Here is a 22,379-nt window from a genome sequence, read left to right as displayed (position 1 = left end):
GGATAAGTGACTTGCCCAGAGTCACAGCTAGTAAAGTGTCTGAAGCAGAATTTGAAGTCAGACCCTAACCACTGTGCCATCTAGCTGCCATCTAGCTGTATATGAGCACTTCATGAATCAAAGTAATATGTAAATATAGATGATCATAAGCTATTATTCTTTATAGTTCATTGTGGGAGGGCTTACAGTCATGGGCATGGCCTAATTTTAAAGAAAAACAACTATGCCCTTACCTTAGGTGAGTCACTGGATTTCTCTCAACTCCTTTTTCTTAATCTACAAAAGAGAGCTTAGAAATTTCAGCCCCACCTACTCCACAGGGAGGGAGGTGGGTTGAGACTAATGAGATGGTGAATGACATAGAAAATTAGATAACATAGCACTTCATAAAGTATATGAAGTACTACTGAAATATCACCCGTTTTATCATCATTAATAGTTATACAAACTATTCTAAGATTAAATGGGATTAGGTTTGTGACTAGAATTGTTTAAATCTTGTTTAAAATGAACAGACTACATCATCATCTTCTTCATCCTGGCCTTTAACATCCTCCATAATCTGGTTCCAATAGACTTGTCCAGTCTCATATCATACTAAGTACTCCAGCTAAGGCAGCTGGGTAGAACAATGGAAATGAGAGCTGGACCTAGAGTTGGGAAGGCCTGAGTTTAAATTCAGCACCAGTCATTTAACTGCTGTTTGACTCAGTTTGCCCATCTGTAAAATGGGGCTAATTTAGTAAATTACATTTACCTCCCATGTTTATTGTGAAGATCAAATGAGATAATTGTAAAATGCTTAGCATAGTGCCTGGTACATAGTAGGTCCTTAAATAAATGCTTGTTTCCTTCCTTCCTAGAAAATGGCATCCACAAACCACTGGAAACTAGTAGACATGTTTATCAATTGGAGAATAGCTGGACAAATTGTGGTATATAAATGTAATGGAATATTATTGTACTATAAGAAATTATGAAAGGGAAGGTTTCAGGGAAACCTGGGAAGATTTATATAAACTAAAGCAGGCTGAAGCAAGCAGAATCAGGAGAAGAATTTATACCATGACAACAAGTTTGTAAGGAAAACTTAAGGAAAGGAAAACTTTGAGAGACTTAGAACTCTGGTCAATGCAATAACCAAACACAATTCCAGAGGACTTATAATGAAATATGTTAGTCAGCTCCTGACATAGAGGTGATGGACTCAAGATGCAAAAATGAGACATACATTTTGTTTTGTTTCTTGGAGGCAATCAGGGTTAAGTGACTTGCACACGGTGACACGGCTAGTAAGTGTCTGAGGCCAAATTTGAACTCTGGTCCTCCTGACTCCACGGCCAGTGTTCTATCCACTGCACCACCTAGCTGCCTCAAGAAATACATTTTTACACATGGTTTATGAGAGGATTTATTTTGTTTTACCACATACATTTGTTACAAGGGTTTTTATTTTTTTTTCTTTTTTTCCCAGCACAGATCAAGATGGGTGGGAGAGATAGGTTTAAGGTGAGGTAAGAAAACAAAGAACAAAGAAAGAAAGTGTTATTGAAGCATTCTTTTAAATGCACCAAAGAAGACAGAAGGAATCCTAAATAAAAAGTTCAGTTTGGAAAGTTACATGTTTATAAAGAAAAATAAGATGTACATAATAAAAATGTGTAGTTTCATAAAAAAATCCTATTTCACTTATCATATATTTATATTTATGGAAATGTGCATTTTATTAGGCATTTCATAAATTCAAGATGAAAAATGTTAATTAAAAATCTTAAGAAATGGGTAGGCATATTTTTAAAGTACAAAGAGCATAATGTAGTAGTTAAACGACCCATAACATGTCCAACTCTCTGGCTGGTGAGATCAAGGCTCCAAATAGAGCATATCAAATCCCACAGCCCACCCTAGTCAGTCAAGTAGATCTGAAATTCAAGTCAAAGGCAGCAGCCCTAGATAGTAATTATGTTCAGCTCTCAATAATTATTATACAGGTAGAATTACCTACTCTGCATTTTTTAAATGAATAATATAGGAATCACACACATACAATCAAGGAGATATATGGTCAGGGTCTGATACCAAAGACCTCATAGGGTCTGAGTGTCAGGGCTAGCCAAGAAGTATAGGTACTTTTCACAATCAGCTACACCACTCAAGCCCCAAGTCAATGGCACAACTGAAATTTCAATGCAAGGGGAGGGTTGTAGCTTCCTGCAGGCAAACAAAATCCCTCTATAGAAGCTACTTTTTTGGGTCAAGGACCCCTTTTGTGGTCTGTAAAGCCTATAGACCTATTTTTCTCATAATAATGTTTTAAGAAGCATAAAATAGCATATGTAAGATTACAAGGGAAATTAATTATATTGAAATATAACTATCAAAATATTTAAAAAGAAAATAAGTTCATAGGTCTCAGTTTAAGAATCCCTATATAAGCTCAAGAATTCTGGATTAGGTTCAACCATAGAGCCCAGTCAAGTAGCATCCATCCAACTAACCAACTGGCAGATAGAGTTGGCCACATTCTACTGAATTAAACAACAGGGTCCACGCACTTGAGGCAACCTATGGTTTATGCAGGCCCAAACAGTGTACTTCCACCCCCATTGGCAATAGGGAATCATAGACTTAGACCTGTAAGGGATCTTCTCACAGCAAGCAAATTAGCAAAATTGACAAGTGATGGGAATAGCCAATGCCTGGCAGTTGTAGAAAATTAGGAATATCCATGTACTTTTGATGGCACTGTAAATTGGTCCAACCATTTTGGAAAGCAATTTGAAATTATGTGAAGACGGTAGCTAAAATGTATTGCCAAAGGTCAATAACAAGAAGAAAGGCCTGATTATATACTAAAATATTTATAGCAACACTTTTTATAGAAGCAAAGAAACCAAATAGATGTCCCTTGACGGGAGATTGGCTAAGCAAGTTGTGGTACATGAAAGTAGTGGAACATTACTGTGCTATAAGTAACAATGAAACTATAAAAACAGAGAATCGTGGAAAAATGTATGTAAAGTGAAGTAATCAGTATAAAAAATAGCATACAGAATGACTACAACAATGTAAATGGAAAGAAAAACAATACTAAAGTAATTGAAGCTTAATGTTTTAAAATTATGATGACCAATCTTGACCACAAATAAAAAGATATCAAAAGGGACCTCCTCCATTCTTTTCAGAGATGGGCTACTACGAGCATAGAACATTGCATATAATGACAGACTTTTCAATATACTGGTTGGTTTTGATGAACTTTTTTTTTCTCTTTTTTATTCTTTATTACAAAGTCTGGCTCTTTGGTAATGGGAGCAAGAGAGCTCCACTGAGAAATGTAGGTGATACAAAAACAAAAGACAGTGATAAAAAATGTCTTAAAGGTCATCCAATCCAACTCTTTCATTGTAGAAAATCTAGCAAGATCCAATATTATACAAGTTCTTGTCACTCTTCTAATCACATTTGTAGCAGAAGATTCTTGGGAGTCACCATTCAGGGCTACCAGTCTATTGGCATATCAGACTGGGAACTGCCTCTCATGGAGTCAGGACGATATTCATGGGGTTCCTCTATTCCTGAATGAATGAGGGCCTGGATTTGGAGCACTTGGCACTTAGGAAGTAATACATCAATCAGCCAGAAGAGATGGTTACCCTGTTCATTTGTCTGTGGGAGAAATAAAGGGTGGGATGGGCAGGGGAGAGACTGAGATGAGGTTAAGCTCTGGTAGCTTTCCCCTTCTTTCAAAGAGTCCCCTGTTTCCCTGTAGGCCCACCAGGCAGCTTGATCAATAATCAGAGAGCATAGGATTCAGAACTAAAAGGAACTGTAGAACAGAGTATGCTAAAGATGATCTAATGTAACTTTTAATTACGTGATTTGCCCAAGATTACTCGAGCAGTATCAAAAAAAAAAAAAACAGTACTGGCACCAAGGCTTCCAATTCCAAATCTAACACTTTTGATACTATGTCATACTCAGCTCCCATTCCTAAATGCCTAGACCCCTCTTTTAACCGACTATTACTCAGGCACTCTGGGCCAGTTCCCAAACCCCACTTCTGGAACAGGTATCAGGACTCACTAGAGACACTGGCCTGGAGGGATGACATGCATAAGAACTGTTTTCAGATCCCTGGCTTTAAGCATGGAAACCAACCCACTAGCAAGCAAAAAAAATCTGATTCCCAACTGCAGCTGATTCCCTCTTGTCTCGATTATATTCCCTAATTTAGTCTCTAGATTCCCCTCATCAACAACCCTGTAATTGTTGTACCCCATCCCCACCCCCATTGTCCCATTCAGTGGACTTTCCTCATAGTTTCACAGGATCTAGACCGTAGAGGTCATGGAGACCAAGCTCTTCATTTTATATAAGGGAACAAGGTCCAGAGAAGTTAAGCGACTCTTCCATGGTGATTCAGGGACTGAGTAGCAGTACTGGCATTTGAACAAATCCAGAGCTCTTTTCACCACATGACACTACCTTCCTCATGTACAAGGTTCTCATCCTGGCCTTACCATTCTTGCATACCCCATAGATGATAATACCCCATAATTTTGCTCATGGAATAGCCCTCAGTGGAAGCTGAGGAATCCCAAGGTACTACAACTCTCCAGCTGGGGAGTAGTGGCAACATAATGATGCCACTGGCCATTGGTCTTGGTTGGCAGCCACCCTGGAAGAGAGGCCAGATATGGTCACATTTGGAACTAATCCCAGATTAGCTTTTCCAATTAGCAGAAATATCTTCTGGACAATCAGAAGACCTGGCTGAATTTCTGGCCCAGATTAAATTATATCTCTGAAACCATTCCAATGAATCCCAGTGGTCAAGCCAAAGTCTGTTGGGTCATTTCCCACTCATCCATATTGCCACTACAACCATAGGTGACACTATTGATAATAGAAGAGAGCCCCCTGCTGGAAGACTTAGGAATTTTTATCTCAAGACTCAGAGAGGAGGAGGACGAGGAGGAGGAGGAGGATGGTGATGATGATGATGATGGTGATGGTGATGGTGATGGTGATGGTGATGGTGATGGTGATGGTGATGGTGATGGTGATGGTGATGGTGATGGTGATGGTGATGGTGATGGTGATGGTGATGGTGATGGTGATGGTGATAGTGATGGGAACTTATATAGCACCTTAAGGTTTGTAAAACATTTTACAAATGATATCTTAATTGATGCACATAACATACCTGTGAGGTAAGTGCTATCTTTATCTCCATTTTACAGAGGAAGAAATGGAGAAAAACTGAGGTTAAGTGACTCACCCAGAATCACACAGTTATAAGTGTATGAAGCTGGATTTGAACCCAGGTCTTCCTGACTCCAATGTCAATGCTCCATCTTTGGGTTTTATCTTTGGGACAAATGTTTTTCTTTAAGAACTCGATCTAGTCTGTGACAAAGAACAAATAGATCTCAGGGCTTAGGAAAGGACATGGCTCTCCTACCCCCCGAACACTTCCTAGGCACTAAATCAGTGCCGAACTTGTGAGGAAGTGGAAGTAATGGACGAGTTTGTTGAAGGCACTATGGACGTAGTGGAGGGTGAGCCTGAAAAGGGGAAAAAAATTTCATGTTCGTCCAGCTGGGCTCATTACAAAGTAAATAGTGTGGGAGACTCAGAGGTCATTTAGGACATCTTAGAGGACACTTGGGACATTTAGAACACCTAAACAAGAATCCTGCCTAGAACTCACATCACAAATAGTCACCCAACCTTTGATAGATGACATCTAGGGACAGGAAACCCGCTGCTCAATCCCACATGGGTCCAATTGTTAGGAGGTTTGTTTTGTTTTGTTTCGTTTGTTCTTTAAGTCAGTCCTAAATTGGACTCTTTTCAAATATGTCCTGTTCTTTTCCATGTGGCAGACTTTCAAATTTTTGAAGACAGTTTGCATATGGCCCAGAATATTCTCTTCTTCAAGGTAAAAGTCCTGAGGTCTTTCAACTTATCCTCCTATTACACGATCTTTAGGCCCTCCACCATCCTGGTAGCCATCCTCTGGACTCTGTCTAGCTCATCAATGCCCTTCTTGAAATGTGGTTCTATATTCTACATGTGGTTTGATCAGGCAGAATAAAGCAGAGCTAACCCTTCCCTAGGCTGGGACAGTATGCCTCTCTTTATAAAACCTAATTTTGCCTTAAGAAGGGTCTCCTCATTGAAGTTCACCTTCAAATTCAGCCTATCAAGTTTTAGGTCAGCAGATTTATACCCTCTGACTTCAACAAAACCCCCACAGCAACTTGGAAGAGAAAGAGGTAGAATTGAGTTCTACTTGACACCTGGCAGAATATGCCTAGTGCCTGGGGAAGGATAGCCCCTATGCTACAGGTCCAGGGTCATTATTGGACCAGCTTTCTCATCCTCAGGCACAGAAGACTTTAAGAAATGGGAAGGGGGGGACAGCTAGATGGTGCAGTGGATAGAGCATCAGCCCTGGAGTCAGGAGGACCTGAATTCAAATCCAGTCTCAGACCAGACAGTTGACACTTACTAGCTGTATGATCCTGGGCAATTCACTTAACCCCATTGCCTAGCAAAAAAAAAATGGGAAAAGGGAAAACAGGCAAATGACAAGCAGAACAGAGTTTCTCTCCACGTCCAGTCTGTCTTGTCTGCGGTGTTGCCCTCTGAGCAATTAGCTAGCAGCAGGGAGAAGCTGTCAGAGACTGCTGCCAGAAACAGGACACTGAACAGAAAAGTGTCAGACATCAGAAATTATAGGCTGTACCAGATCCCAAGTTGATATACCGTGACATAAGGAAGAAAAGCTAAGTCCTGGCTCTAGAGTTCCTGAATTTTCCCCTAATGATTGGCTTTGTTGGATAGAGTGAGTCAAACCTCAACAGGGAATTACATTGCACACGTAACAGGAAACTAGCCAATGAGAGCTCCATCTTCAGAGTGTGTTCAGTGGGCTCTGCTTGCAGCCAGAACAACCAGGGATCCTGCTTTCCACAAAAGCATGATGACATGTAATGGAAGGACCCTGTTCCCCAATTTAGACCATGCACAGACATTCTGTAACTGGTTCCAGTCATCTAAACCTCTGGACTTTTTACTGTCTGCTGAGCCAGAACTGGAGTTCATTCAGAAGGCACTAACAAAAGCAAGCCTCTTCCTCTTTTTCTCCCTGGCTATGTAAGAATGAGACAACCATGTTGTAAGCCTCTATATGAAGAGAGGCTCCAGGTCCTTCCCACCTGGGGTCAAAGCTCCTACATCCAAAGCCTCCAAGAAGAATATGAATTAGTCCCAGGCCATGGAAGAGCTCAAAAGGGATTTTGAGAAGCAAGTGAGAGAAGTAGAGGAAAAACTGAGACGTTTGCAAGAAAATCATGAAAAACAAGTCAACAGCTTGCTAAAGGAGACCCAAAAAAATACTAAAGAAAATAACACCTTAAAAAATAGCCTAACCCAAATGGCAAAAGAGGTCCAAAAAGCCAATGAGGAGAAGAATGCCCTAAAAAACAAAATTGGCCAAATGGAAAAGGAAGTCCAAAAGATCACTGAAGAAAATACTTCCTTAAAAATTAGAATAGAGCAATTGGAAGCTAGTGACTTTATGAAAAAATTAAGACACTGTAAAACAAATCTAAAAGAATGAAAAATTAGAAAACAATGTGAAATACCTCATTGGAAAAACAACTGACCTGGAAAATAGATCCAGGAGAGAGAATTTTAAAATTATTGGACTATCTGAAAACCACGATCAAAAAAAGAGCCTAGACATCATCTTTGAAGAAATTATCAAGGAAAACTGCCCTGATATTTTAGAACCAGAGGGCAAAATAGAAATTGAAAGAATCCACCGATCACCTCTTGAAAGAGATCCCCAAAGGAAAACTCCTAGGAATATTGTAGCCAAATTCCAGAGTTCCCAGGTCAAGGAGAAAATATTACAAGCAGCCAGAAAGAAACAATTCAAGTATTGTGGAAACACAATCAGGATAACACAAGATTTAGCTGCTTCTACATTAAGGGACCGCAGGGCATGGAATACAATATTCTGGAGATCAAAGGAGATAGGATTACAACCAAGAATCACCTACCCAGCAAAACTGAGTATAATCCTTCAAGGGAAAAAAATGGTCATTCAGTGAAATAGAGAACTTTCAGGCATTCTTGATGAAAAGACCAGAGCTGAATAGAAAATTTGATTTTCAAATACAAGACTCAAGTGGAACATGAAGAGGTAAACAGGAAAGAGAAAATCATAAGAGACTTATTATGGTTGAACTCTTTACATTCCTGCATGGAAAGATGATATTTGTAACTCATGAGACCTTTGTCAGTATTAGGGTAGTTGGAGAGGAAAAAATTATATGTATGTATATATAGATATAGATAGATAGATAGATAGATAGATAGATAGATAGATAGATAGATAGAGATAGATAGATAGATAGATAGATAGAGGGCACAGGGTAAGTTGAAGATGAAGGGGTTATATCTGGAGAATAAAATTAAGGGGTGAGAGAGGATTATACTAGGAGAAGGAGAAAGGGAGAGGTAGAACAGGGTAAATTATCTCACCAAAAAAAAACAGAAAAGAAAAGGCTCTTACAGTGGAGGGGAAATGGGAGAAGGTGAGAGGGAATGAGTGAATCTTATTCTCATAGAATTTGACTTTAGGAGGGAATAACGTACACACTCAATTGGGTATGGAAATCTATCTTACCCTACAAGAAAATGGGGGGGGGACAAGAGAGTAGGGGGATGATAAAGAGGAGGGTAGACTGGGAAAGGGGGTAATCAGAGGCAAGTACTTCTGAGAAGGGTCAGAGTCAAAAGAAAGAATAGAATAAATGGGAGGGGTGGGATAGGATTAAAGGAAATAGAGTCAGTTTTTCACAGCATGTCTACTATGGAAGTGTTTTGCATAACTGCACATATATAACCTATATTTAGTTGCTTGCCTTATCAATGAGGGTGGGTGGGGAGGGAAGAAGGGTAAAAATTTGGAACTCAAAATTTTAGAAACACATGTTTAAAAAAATGTTTTCACATGCAACTGGGAAATAAGAAATACAAGAAATGGGGTATAGAAATCCATCCTGCCCTACAGGAAAATTGAAGGGGAAGGGGATAAGAGAAGAGGGGGAGAGATAGAAGGGAAAGCAGACTAGGGGAAGGAGTATTTAGAATGCATGCCATCTTGGGGTGGGGGGAGGAGCGAGATGGGGTGAAAATTTGGAACTCAAAATCTTGTGGAAGTAAATGTTGAAAACAAAAAAATAAATAAATATTACCATTAAAAAAAAGGAATAAAAACCTGAAAAGATTTACATGAAGTGATGCAAAGTGAAATGAGTAGAAACAAGAGAACATCATATAGAGTAAAAGCAACATTATATGATGATCAACTGGGAACGACAGCTATTCTCAGCAATACAATGATCCAAGACAATTCTGAAGGCTTTATGATGTTCTTTTTTGGGGAAGGGGGGGAATCAGGGTTGACTTGCCCAGGTTCACATAGCTAGTAAATATCTGTGACCAGATTTGAACGCAGGTCCTCCTGACTTCAGGGCCAGTGTGAAGGACTTATGAAGGATTTATCCATCTCCAGAGAAAGAACTGACAGAGTCTGAATGCAGATTGAAGCATGCTTTTTCTTTACTTTCTTTATTTTTCTTTATTTTTTTATCTGAGTTTTCTTTCATAGCATGACTGTCATGGAAATATGTTTTGCATGAGTGTACATATATAATCTATATCAAATTGCTTGCCTTCTCAATGAGGAGGGAAAGGAGGGAGAAAATTTGGAACTCAAAAAAATTTTTAAATGAATGTTAAAAATTATTTTTACATGTAATTGGGGGAAATAAAATATTAAAAAAATCTTTTAAAATTTAAAAAAAAGAGAGAAAACATAAGAACAATTAGACCACCTGAAAGCTATGATCAAAAAAGAATCTTAATACAATAATACAAGAAATAATTAAAGAAAATTATCCTGAAGTATTAGAACAAGAGAGGAAAGTAGAAATAGAAAAAATCCACTGATCACCACCTGAAAGATCCTGTAAGGAAAACATATAGGAATATTATAGTCAAATTCCAAAAACCCCAGCTCAAGGATAAAATATTATGAGCAACAAGAAAAAAAACAATATAAATATGGTGGTGCCACAATTAGAATCACATCAACCTAGCATCAGTGACACTAAAGGACCTCAGGTCTTGGAACATCATATATTGAAAAGCAAAAGAACTAGGGTTCTGGCCAAAAATATCATACCCAGCAAAGCTAAGCATAATCCTGAATGAAAAAATGGACATTTAATGAGTTGTCAGACTTTCAGGACTTTGTTTAAAAAAAACTAAACTTAATAGAAGATTTGACACACAAGAGGCAAGAGAAATATAAGTTACATGCCAAAGACTAATTACAAGGGACTCAATAAGGATAATAAGGATAGACTGTTTACCTTTTACGTAAGTAAAATGTAAAACTTAAGTCTGAGATTATTATTAGTAATTAGGTAGTTCGTAAGAAAGATTAGGGTAGATCTGATTATGATATGAGTTTAAAAAGTAAAACTGTTTAGGAACAGCTAAAAAGAGTTATTATCTTACACAAATGAAGGGTGAAAGGAAGAATTGACACAGAGGAATTAGATGGAGGAGGAGGGATGTTAGTTCTGGAAATCTACTTTCATCAGAAATAGGTTCAAGAGGGAATAACACATATATATCTAGAAGAGTATAAAAGTCTTCTAAATCCAGAAAGAAAACGCTAAGGGGATAGGGAGTGGAAGAGGCTAAGGGAGGAATCTCTAAAGGGAAAGGTGAAGGAATTGGTCAAAGGTTGGTATGGAAAGGTGTTTAGACTTATGGGAGTGAGAGGATAAGGAAGGGATACTTAGAGGGAGGATAGGTAAAATAACAGGAGGGCAAGGTAGCAGGTAAAGTAAAGGAGTTGAGTCAGGAAGGATAGGAAATTAGAGATATGCACAAATATAAAAACAAAGATCATGAGAAGAATTTGTTAGGGAAAGTCTATGTCTGTATGTGTTTGTATGTATGTATATATGTGTGTGTGTGTATATGTGTATGTATAAAAATCTATAAATAAATATATCCACATTTAATTATAACCTTCTGCAGGGGGTTGGGGGGAAGGAAGGGAGAAGAAAGAACAAAGTAAAAAGTGCACAGAAGAGAACAAAAGAAAACTTACAAGGAAGCAAAGAAAAGATGGACAACTCCCAACGCAATGCATACTATTTACGACATAGGCTTTCTTGAAATGGAAATTTATTGCTATATGTTTTGAATCTTCTCTTACATTCTACTATGCACGTGACATGCTTTTTTTCTTTTGTAATTTTGTATTCATTTTAATATTTAAGTTTATAGTATATTTCTTTTTCTTTTCTTATTGTATTTAAGTTTTAGTATTTAAATCTAAATTTTTTTAAAAGAAAAAAAATAAAGTAAACTGCTTTAAGATTGAGCCCACTTTTTCTAGTCCCTGAGGTGGTACAGGGGAGAGCATGCCTCTAGTTGTTGGATGAAAATGTTTTGTAACTTCTGTCCTTAATATTTCTTCAAAGTAATTGACCCTTTTTAAAAGCTAGGGACAGCTAGGTGGTGCAGTGGATAGAGCATCAGCCCTGGAATCAGGAGGACCTGAGTTCAAATCTGGCCTCAGACACTTACTAGCTGTGTGACCCTGGGCAAGTCACTTAACCCCAATTGCCTAAAAAAATAAAATAAAATAAAAGCTAATTGCTGATTGATTAAATGAAACTGGGCACTATTGACTGGTGGTTAACACTGGGATGAATATATTGGAATGGTAGAGGAAAGAAATATCCTAATCACCTCAGGGTTGCCACTAGAACCCTGAGGGAGAGATGTAGCTGGGCTCACTCTGGAAGAGTAAATCCAGACTCTTTAATACATTCTCTTCTTCAGACTAAAAGTCCTGAGTCCCTTGACCTGATCCCCCCATCTCACGATCTTCAGGGCCTCCGCCATCCGCACGGCCATCTTCTGGAAGCTGTTCAGCTTATCGATTCTCTTCTTAAAATGCAGCTCACGGAAGGGAGCGCTACACTCCAAATGGGGCTGGGGGAGTGGATCCAGACTCTTCCCTACATTCTCCTCTTCATCTGATACACTCTTTTCTTCGCTTGCAGGAAGAGCCACAATGGGGTACCAATCAAACTGAACTATGCATTTCTTAGAATACCCAGGTTTGGACCAGCCTATGTAATTAACATCTGAGGATAGCCTAGGTTGCAGCTTAACAGTATGTATTTTATTATTTATTGCCTGTGCTAAGCACACAGTTGAGCACATTCTATTTATTTCTGTTGAGAGTGATTCCATTATGCCACAGTTGTTACTAGGACTTAGTGAAATATAGTGGATTGAGGAAGGTGGGATGGAATCTCACAGCTAATTTGACTGAATAAATCTACACTAACCACCCTCCCTAGACTGAAAAAAATAGTGCAGCCACCCAGAGAAAGACAAAATTAGAAGATAAGAGGTCATCTGAGAATCATACTGTGTTTAATACTTCCTCCAGCTTGGTACCTCTGCTCAGTGGGTTAAAGAACCATAACTTCTAGGGTGAGCATGGGACTTTACAGATCCTAGCCCTTCCTGCTAAAGAGAAATCAGATTAATGGCTAGCAATGCCATATGATGGTTGAGGAAGTAAGTCAGAAAAGAATATTGAAACCAGATTATGGATGACCTTAAATATTTAGAGAAATGGTTTGTACTTTATTAAGGAGGCAATGGAGGGCCATCTAATTGGCAGGATTTGGCAACAGATAGAAAGTGGGAAGGGGGAATTAGAATGATCCAAGGTGATTCTGAAGTTTTGAGCCTGGGTGACTGGAAGGCTTGATGCTATCAACAGAAATAAAGCCCTTAGAGAAAAGAGCATATTTGGAGTAGGTGGAGTTATCCAGAAAATAGATAGAAGTACAGGACTAGAGGTCTGGGGAGACAAATTGGGATAGAGAAATATTTAATATGGATATTATTTGTGCAAGGCACCATGGCAGGCATGGACACAGATGACTGAGAGAATGTAAAAAATATTTAATTCCTATCTTGCTTAAGGCTTGTAAGCCTTTCTCTTTTCTTCTCCCCACCTTGACTACTTAGTGAACCAATTAAACTCTACACTATCCTCCTCTTTTGAATCCCTAGCCCTCATACATATAAATGTGCATATGCATATGCATATACATATACATATACATATCACCAATTATGCCCAGCCAAATCTCAACATTGGATCATTCCCACCATTCTTCAACGTTTGCTCCTACATACATGCTGCTGAATGAAGGTGGAGAAAATCATTCAATTGTTCCGACTGGGTCCTATTTATGTTACCCAACCTCAACCAGGTCCTCACTGCCTCTAGGCAATCCTGCTATACTTTCCTTATCAATTCACCGTCCCCCTCTTCTAAACCTTTTTATCCCTCCTCAAACTTCCCCAGGCTCTCCCTCCTCTCAGCTGAGAATTTTGTCTCATATTTCACACAAAAAGAAAATTGAGGTCATTTGCCATGAGCTTCCCCATTTCGCCTTTTCCTCCTCTCAGTATCACTCATATGCCTCTCTCCTCCTTTACTCTTGTCTTACATGATGAGATGGCCTTACTCCTTATCAAGGTGAATGCTTCTACTTGTTCAAGTAATCCCATTCCATCCAATCTCCTCCAACAGATTGTCCCCTTTGTCATCCCCACTCTTTCATTTGTTTTCAATATCTTCCTTTCTACTGGCTCGTTCTCATGTCTCTTCCATCCTGAATAAAAAGCCTGTCACTTAATCCTTCCATTCCCAACTACTGTCCTATATCTCTTCTGCCCTTTGTGGATAAATGCCTAGAAAAAACTGTCTAGTTCTTCTACTTTCTTTCTTCTCACTCTCTTCTTAACCCCTTGTAATTCAGCTTCTGACCTCATCATCCCACCAACACTTCACTCTCCAAAATTACCAACAATCTTTTAGTTACCAAATCCTATGGCCCTTTCTCAACCCTCATTCTCCTTGACCTCTCTGCAGCCTTTGACGCTGTTGATCACTCTCTCCTCCTTGACACTACAAGGTGCCAGTGAATGGGAAGGGTGTGGTTATATTCTAGGGATGGGGGAGTAGAGGGAGAAAGTCAACAAGTTTGTGCCAAAGGTATGGGCGACAAGCACTATGCAGCTTTAAAAAGATCTGAGAGTAACTGAGGTTAAAAGCATTCATTCAACAGCAGTCAGAAAACATTTGTGATGTACCTCCATACGTGTTGTCTACCCATTCGAATATAAGCTCCTTGAGGGCAGGGGCTGCATTTTTGCCTTTCTGCATATCACCAGCACTTAGCTTAGCACAGCGCCTGGCACATAGTAGGCACTTAATAAATGTTTGTTCATTTGACTTGACCTAATGTAAGCAGAGCACTGTGAAATATATGAAATTTAAATAAGATAGGGTCCCTGTCCTCATTTTGTTCACCATCTATCAGTGCAATGAGTCACAATCTCAGATAACTATAGTTTACAAAATCGCATGAATGCTCTATGAAGTGAGAGGGCAAAAGGAATTTTCTGAATTAGATCCAAAGTCAGGTATACACAGGGTGTTCACATGGTTGTGAGATGCTACTCCTGACTGGTTCTTCTGCACTCAGCAGGTGGTGGCAGAATTAGGGGGTGAGGGATAGAAGAGGGGTAGAAATGCAGTCCCTAAGGATAACTATTATATGCAGCAGAATCTTCTTGAAGTGAACCCCATTTGCTGCCCCCTTTCACAATTAGAAAACACATTATCTTTTCTTTAAAACAAACCCCTCTTCCTAATTTTCCTATTTCTGTCGACGTTCAATTCATTTAGCTACAATTAAATGTCTGAGTATCTGCCTGATTTCCTTCAAAACTCAGCTCAAGCACCACATTCATGAAGCCCTCCCCATCCCTCAGCAGCTAGTGTCCTCCCTACCTACGTTGTATCCATGGGTGTATATATATTCTGTGTATATTTATAAAGGCTCATGTTGTCGTCCCACTTAGAATGTAACCACTTTTGTCTTTGCATCCCTAGCCTCATCTCCCCCACCCTTCTCCAAAAGAGACTTTCATTCTTTCCAGGTGCTTTTTTTTCAGGACTAGTACTGGAGGTCTGCAAGCCCTCAGTTCTTCCAAGTTGGCATGATTCAAGGAGAGGTGTGCACCATTCTCCTGGCCGGTGCTCTGCCTCACTTAAATCCAATTTACAAGTAAGTCAAGACATCTCCTTTGTGATGTCATTGGTTCTCTTTGAGAATGAAGGACAAACAACATCCCCAGTGATTAGCACAGTCTTTATCACTTAATAAAGGCTTATTGAGGGGGCAGCTAGGTGGTGCAGTAGATAGAGCTCTGGCCTTGGAGTGAGGAGGACCTGAGTTCAAATCCAGCTTCAGACACACAACACTTACTAGCTGTGTGACCCTGGGCAAGTCACTTAACCCCGGTTGCCTCATCTAAAAGAAAATAAATAAATAAATGCTTATTGATTTGATTCTTTGCCACATGTTCAGCCCTATGTTTAGCCTTCCAGTCACCCAGGCTCACATTCTGAAAATCATCTTTGACTCCTCCCCCTCCCTCCTCCCCACTTCCAATCTGTTTTCTGGTCTTGATTCTACCTCCATAATATCTCTCACCTCTCTCTTCCCTTTTCTCCACTCATCCAACAGTCTCTCTAGTTCAAGCCCTGGTAACCAACCTCTTGCCTGGATGATTGCACCGGCATCCTAATCAGTCTCCCAGCTTCAGGTCTCTCCCCATACCAATTCATCCTGCACAGTTACCAACTGATATTCCTAAAGCACAGGTGTGACCATGCCACTCCCCTGATCATTCATCTCCAATAGCTCATCATTGCCTCTGCACAAAATACACACTCACACTCCTCCATTGGACATTTAAATCCCTTCACAACCTGGCTCCAGCCTACCTTTCCAGGTTTATCACCAGGCTTATATCGATCAATCTCCTTCACCCAGTGTAGCAGAGACAAACTTACCTACTTGCTATTCCTCACACACAATATGGCATCTCCCATGTCTTTGCACAGGCTGTGCCTCAAACCCAGAATGCACTCCATCCGCACCTACCTCTCCTGGAATCCCTGGCATCCTCTAATCCAACTCCAAAGCTATTTCCTCCTTGTTTTTCCCACCACTACTCCTCCCACCCCCAGCTGTTAGTGCTTACACACACACACACACACACACACACACACAATTACTTTGCATCCACTTTATATACATCTTATAATTGCTCGCCTCATTTGCATAATTTCTCTCAAAAGAATATAAACTCCTCAAGAGCAGGGATGGTTTCACTTTTATTTTTGCATCTCTTAATTATTAAGCACCTAACACCTGGCATAGAGTAGGTGCTAAATAAATGCTTGTTGGAAGGAACTTAGTTCTCCAGAGCACGGAGTAAAACATTTTGCACCGGCCTAGTGATGTAACAATCCAAGACTTCTTCCAACCCATAGAAGAAGGAGCAAGGGGACCGGATAGTGTGTTACAAGAGGTCACTTTCAGAACCTCCCTGAAACCTGGCAGAGAGCCCATAGATGTCGGTCAGTGTTCCTGTAGTAAAGCATTGCTATTATTATGTGGAAACAAAATCAAAAGGGGAACGGAATCTGCTGTTAGTCGAACTAGCTAAATAGCTAGAGAATTGACTCAAAGACGGCACTAGGTTTAGTTTGATCCAGTTCAATTCAATTCCACAAATTTTTATTGAGTGTCTATCTAATTTCCTTCAAAATTCAGCCCGTTGTTTTGGGATTGAAGCACATCCTTCAACATAAAGGGTTAAGGGGCAGCTAGGTGGTGCAGTGGATAGAGCACTGGAGTCAGGAGGACCTGAGTTCAGATTCAGCCTCAGACACAAGATACTCACTAGCTGTGCGACCCTGGGCCAGTCACTTAACCCTGATTGCCTCACCATTAAAAAAAAAAAAGATACAGGGCTAAATCTCTTGTAATGTCTCCATGTTTGTATTAAACATCATTGAATATGTTGACATTACTTGATGTCAATCTTCAGCAGATTATTGAACAAAGTCATCTTAATTCGCCATTGATTTTAATGTAAGCATGAGAAACACCTTGTCTGGTGAGGGCCTTCAAAGTTTCCTTTTAATATTTATAGCAGCCCTTTTCATGGTGGCAAAATATTGGAAACTGAGGGGATGCCTATCAACTGGGGAATGGCTGAATAAGCTGTGGTATATGAATGTAACGGAATACTATTGTGCAAAAAGAAACGATGAACAAGCAGATTTCAGAAAATCCTGGAAAGACTTGTACTGGGCTTCAATGACTCTGGAAGAGAGAGTGAGGCTGACAACTTTGTGCAACTCTGCCTCACTTAAATCCAATTCATGTACAAGTCAAGATGTCACCCCATGACGTCATTGGTCCTCTTCCAAAACAAAAGACAAACAACAATGTATACTTGTAGTTGCTTTACTGGTCCATAGTTAATAGCTAGTAGGTATCTGAGGCAGGATTTGAACCCAGGTCTCTCCCAATCCCAAATACAGCACTCATGCCACATGATTTTTATCAAATCAAATGCTTTCTTAAAATAAACAATAAGTCCAATATCATCTTAGACTTTTTACACCTTTGAACTAGGTGTACAACCCTGAAGATGTATTGTGCTATATAAAATTATTTGCAAAAGTCTGCCTCTTCTCATCTCATGTTTTACATTTAATTTGTATATAGACAATTCTCATGAAGAATGGGAACTGAAGAGGCAGACATTTTGGTTACTAATCAATGAAGCCACTTTTTTTCCCTTTGGTTAAGTTCTGTCTGGGATATTTTTTCATTCCTTCAGCATCTTCCCCAGTTGAGACACAGTATTTTTAGAACTGGTCTGTGGGTACCTTTAAAATCATGTCACAAACACTTGAAAGCACAGGTATAAATGGATTTTTCCTTAAAATGATAAGAAGTATCTGCCTAAAACCATCAGCAAGCATTATTTGTAATGAGGATAAACTAGTTATCACTAATATTGTTCAGTATTGTATTAGAAATACTAGCAATAGCAAAAGGAGAAAAAAAAAGGAAACTGAAGGGATCAGAATGGGCAATGAGGAAACAAAATTATCTCTTTTTGCAGATGATATGCTTGGAAAATACTAAAGAGGCAACCATAGGGTAGCCAAATGACACAATGGGTACAGCACTAGCCCTGGAGCCAGGTGGACCTGAGCTCAAATCCAGCCTCAGACACTTGACACTAGCTGTGTTAACCTGGGCAAGTCACTTAACTCCGATTACCTTGCAAAAAAAAAAAAAAGAAGAAGATTCAACCAAAAAGTTATTTGAAACAATAATTTTAGTAGAGTAGCAGGATATAAAATAAACCCACATAAATCATCAGCATTTCTATATATCACCAACAACACCTTGCAAGAAGAGATAATAAGAGATATCTCATTTAAAATAATTTGTAAACAGTATAAAATACCTGGGAGCATACCTGCCAAGACAAATCCAGGAACTACATAAAAATAAGTAAAAAATACTTTTTGCACAAATAAAGTCAGATTGAAATAATTGGAGAAATACTATTGTTCATGGATGGACAGAGCCAATATAATAAAAATAACAATTCTACCTAAACTAATCTACTTATTCAGTGCCATCCCAATTAAATTACAAAAAAAAATTATTTTATTGAGCTAGGAAAAATAATAACAAAATTCATCTGGAAGAACAAAAAGTCAAATATCAAGGGAATTAATGAAAAAAATGTGACGGAAGGCTGTGTAGCAGTACCAGATATTAAACTATATTATAAGACATTAATTATTAAAACTATCTGGTACTGGCCAAGAAATAGAAAGGTGGATCAGTAGAACAAAACAAACATACAATACACAGTAATAAATGATTATAGTAATCTTGTGTTTGACAAATGTAAAGATTTAAGCTTTTGGGATAAAAATACACCATTTGGTAAAAAAAATTGTTGGGAAAAATGGAAAGCAGTCTGGCAGAAATTGGGTACACACCAATATCTTACACCATTTACCAAGATAAGGTAAAAATAGATACATGACCTAGATATAAGATAACATAAGAAAATTAGAAGAACATCGAACACATTACCTTTCAGATTTATGGATAGGAGAAGAATTTATGAATCAACAAGAAATAGAGAGCATTGGGAGACGTAAAATGGATAATTTTGATTACATTAAATTAAAAAGGTTTTACACAAATAAAACCAATGTAGCCAAGATTAGAAGGAAAATATAAAAGGGAAAAATATTTTACAAATAGTTTCTCAGATAAAGGTCTCATATCTCAACTGTATAGAGAACTCTGTCAAATTCATAAGAATATGAGTCATTCCCCAATTGATAAATGGTCAAAGGATATGAATGGGCAGTTTTTCAATGAAGAAATCAAAACTATACATAGTCATATAAAATGCTCTAAATCATTATTGATTATAGAAATGCAAATTAAAACAACTTTGAGATATCATCTTACACTTATCAGATTTATTAAAATGATAGAAAGGGAAAATGACAAATGTTAGAGGAGATATGGAAAATTTGGGACACTATTGGTAGAACTGTGAACTGATCCAACCATTTTGGAGAGCAATCTGGAATTATGTCCAAAGAGTTATAAAATTGTGTATACTCTTTGACCCAGTAATATCACTATTAGTTTTGTTTGCCAAGGTGATCAATGAAAGAGGAAAATAATCTATATGTGCTAAAATATTTATAGCTGCTCTCTTTGTAGTGACAAAGAAATGGAAATTGAAAGGATGTCCATCAACTAGGTAATGGCAAAGTCAGTTGCGGTATATGATTGTGGTGGAATACCACTGTGTTGTAAGAAATGATGAGCTCATTGACTTTAGAAAAACATGGAAAGACTTGCATGAAATAATGAAAAGTGAAATGAAAGAAACCAAGAGAATACTGCATACAGTAACAGCAATATTGTTCAAAGAATAATCATGAACAACCAAGTTATTCTGAGTATTATAAATATTCAAATTAACTACAAAGGACCTAAGAAGGAAAATACAATCCACCTCCAGAGGAAAAACTGATAAATAGAAGTACATATAGTATGGTTTTACATATATTTATGAATCTGTGTCAAATGGTGGCCTTCTCTAGTGTGGGGTGGAGAGGGAGGAAAGGACACAGTTTGGAGCTTAAAATGTAACAAAAAAATTTATTTTTAAAAAAGAATAAAAAAAATCATGTCACATCTGGCATGGAGCTTTTCCATGTGTATTTGGTCAGGTCCAGATGCTCTTCCCAACTTAATCATCTTAAATTCTATTGTTTCCTTCCATACACTGCTTTTGAAGGTAATACAGTCCAAATGTCATGGCTCCCCTACTGCTGTTGGTGAGAAGAGAACAGTATAAAAACAACAGCTCTCTTTCATTCCACATCTGTTTGTTCTACTAGTTTCATGTATAAATGGCCTTGGAAAAATATGGTTTAACTGACTCTTATGCCAAACCCTTCATAAGCTCATTTTCTTCTTTGAGAATGGCTGTTTTGTGAAGCAATGCTGCTTGTAGTTTTTCATCTTATTATTATATAATGTTTAATAATTTTTTGTTGTCGTCAGTTTAGAGTAAAGCATTTGGCTAGAAATAACCCAGAACTAGTTAGTTACATCCTGAATGCCTACAGGGGTAAAGTGGTGAATGATTTAAACCAAGGTTCTTCTGATATTATTCATTAAGGAGGAAAAAACTGGCAGACCTTATTCTCACCCTGATCCTCCAGAAATGCTTGAGTAGTCTTGGCAGTCCATTTCTTTGGACCCACCTGATTCATAACTAGTGAATAGAAACAATCAAGTAATCATTTTGATTCTGATTCAGCAATGTTCAGCATTGTCTACTGGGGCCAACCTGACTGGTGCTACAGAAGATAAGCTTGCTCATTCACATGGTCTTCTAGCACAGGGTTAGATAATCTGTTTTTAATTTCTTTTCTCATGGGCTTCCTCACTGTAAGTTCTAAAAACCAAAAAACCTCATCCTAAACTTGCTGTTTCATTTTTTCACACTTTGCCTGGGGTGCAAAGATAGTGCAAACCAAGTGGCCAAATGTACTTCCAGTCCCCCTGCTAATACAAAGCCTCTGTTACTGACGGGAAAGGTGCTAGTCCTGACATCTCCCTCAGAAGTCTCTTTTGAGAAGAGAGGTTTTGTCAAGTTAAAAAAATATACACATATCTTAAATGAGCAGCTTACTAAATTATCTCTAAGGAATCTCCCAGCTCTTCACAGTTTGTTTTTCAGGGGTTCCTTCCAACTCTGACACTCTGTGTTCTAAAGCTCCTGAGAGTCCCATGTTCTAGGGGTTCCTCTATCTCTGACATTCTGAGTTCTAAGGTCATTAGGATACTCCTACCATTCTGTGTTTACGGTTTTGTGATTCCTTTTGTTACAATATGGATTTTACTTTTTTCTTTTCAAACCGAACCCTTTGACAGTCTAAGCCTTTCATCCAAATATGATATAATTTGCCCTGGTATTAGATATACCAATAGAAAAGATGAATTGTTTATTCAAACCAGCTTTCTAACTTTAGTTGAATTTTGAAGCATGACCAAGTTGATGAAGCAAATTATAAAGTTGGGTTCTTTTTTCTGTTCTATATGTAAATATGTCTACTGCCAAGAATGGATGCATAAGAACATGACAACTAATTTAAAACAAGCCAGTGTAGAATATTATTCCATTTCAAAAGAAAAAACACTTATTTCTGCTGCACACACAGTCTTCAAAGACATGAACTTCACCTGAGCAATAATATCTTGATCACAGCTACCCTGTCATCTATAAAATATCATAGCATACTCCCTTTGAGACTGGAAAAGTGTTACCTGGCAACAGCAAGCTACACATAGTCCTCCTCATCTCACCGACGCCATCTGAATCCATTTATTGCTGCCATTTGTATGTAAGTGCTCCCCTGGTTGAAAAAGCAGTAGACTTGCATTATGTTGGAAATGTGACTGTTTTGGAAATAGAGAAGGGAAATACACAGATCCTATTATTTGGTTTAGTTTGGTTTTCATAAAAATTCTTAGAAGCTGATGCAAAACATCTTTGCAACAAAGAGAAATGTAGCTGTCATCCAAATCCTAATGTTTTCCATTGAGTGTAGACTGACTATGGCATAGCCAGAAGTATCCTATAGTTGTTGGATAGGCTTGTCAGTTCAGTTAAAGTTTGCAGAGAGGATGATTGTACCTAGGAGTTAGTTCTGAAAAGGAGGTGAATATTTTGCACTTTTGATG

At 38.4% G+C, this 22,379-nt stretch overlaps 1 protein-coding gene across 1 annotated transcript in view; it reads right to left on the bottom strand.

Moving 5' to 3' along the window:
• Nucleotides 1–22,032, bottom strand: part of ARHGAP25 (Rho GTPase activating protein 25) — a 100,300-nt gene extending 78,268 nt beyond the window's left edge. The window contains exon 1 of the mRNA XM_027865200.1: nt 21,963–22,032. Within this exon, the coding sequence (XP_027721001.1) occupies nt 21,963–22,020 (58 nt within the window). The 5' untranslated portion in view covers nt 22,021–22,032. The remainder of the gene's footprint in view (nt 1–21,962) is intronic.
• Between the last annotated feature and the right edge of the window lie 347 nt (nt 22,033–22,379).

The sequence above is a fragment of the Vombatus ursinus genome, unplaced genomic scaffold (assembly GCF_900497805.2).
Source record: "Vombatus ursinus unplaced genomic scaffold, bare-nosed wombat genome assembly UNPS02014778.1, whole genome shotgun sequence".
In the NCBI taxonomy this organism is placed as follows: domain Eukaryota; kingdom Metazoa; phylum Chordata; class Mammalia; order Diprotodontia; family Vombatidae; genus Vombatus; species Vombatus ursinus.
The sequence above is the reverse complement of the archived record's forward strand: the minus strand, read 5'-3'. Positions and strand labels throughout refer to the sequence as shown.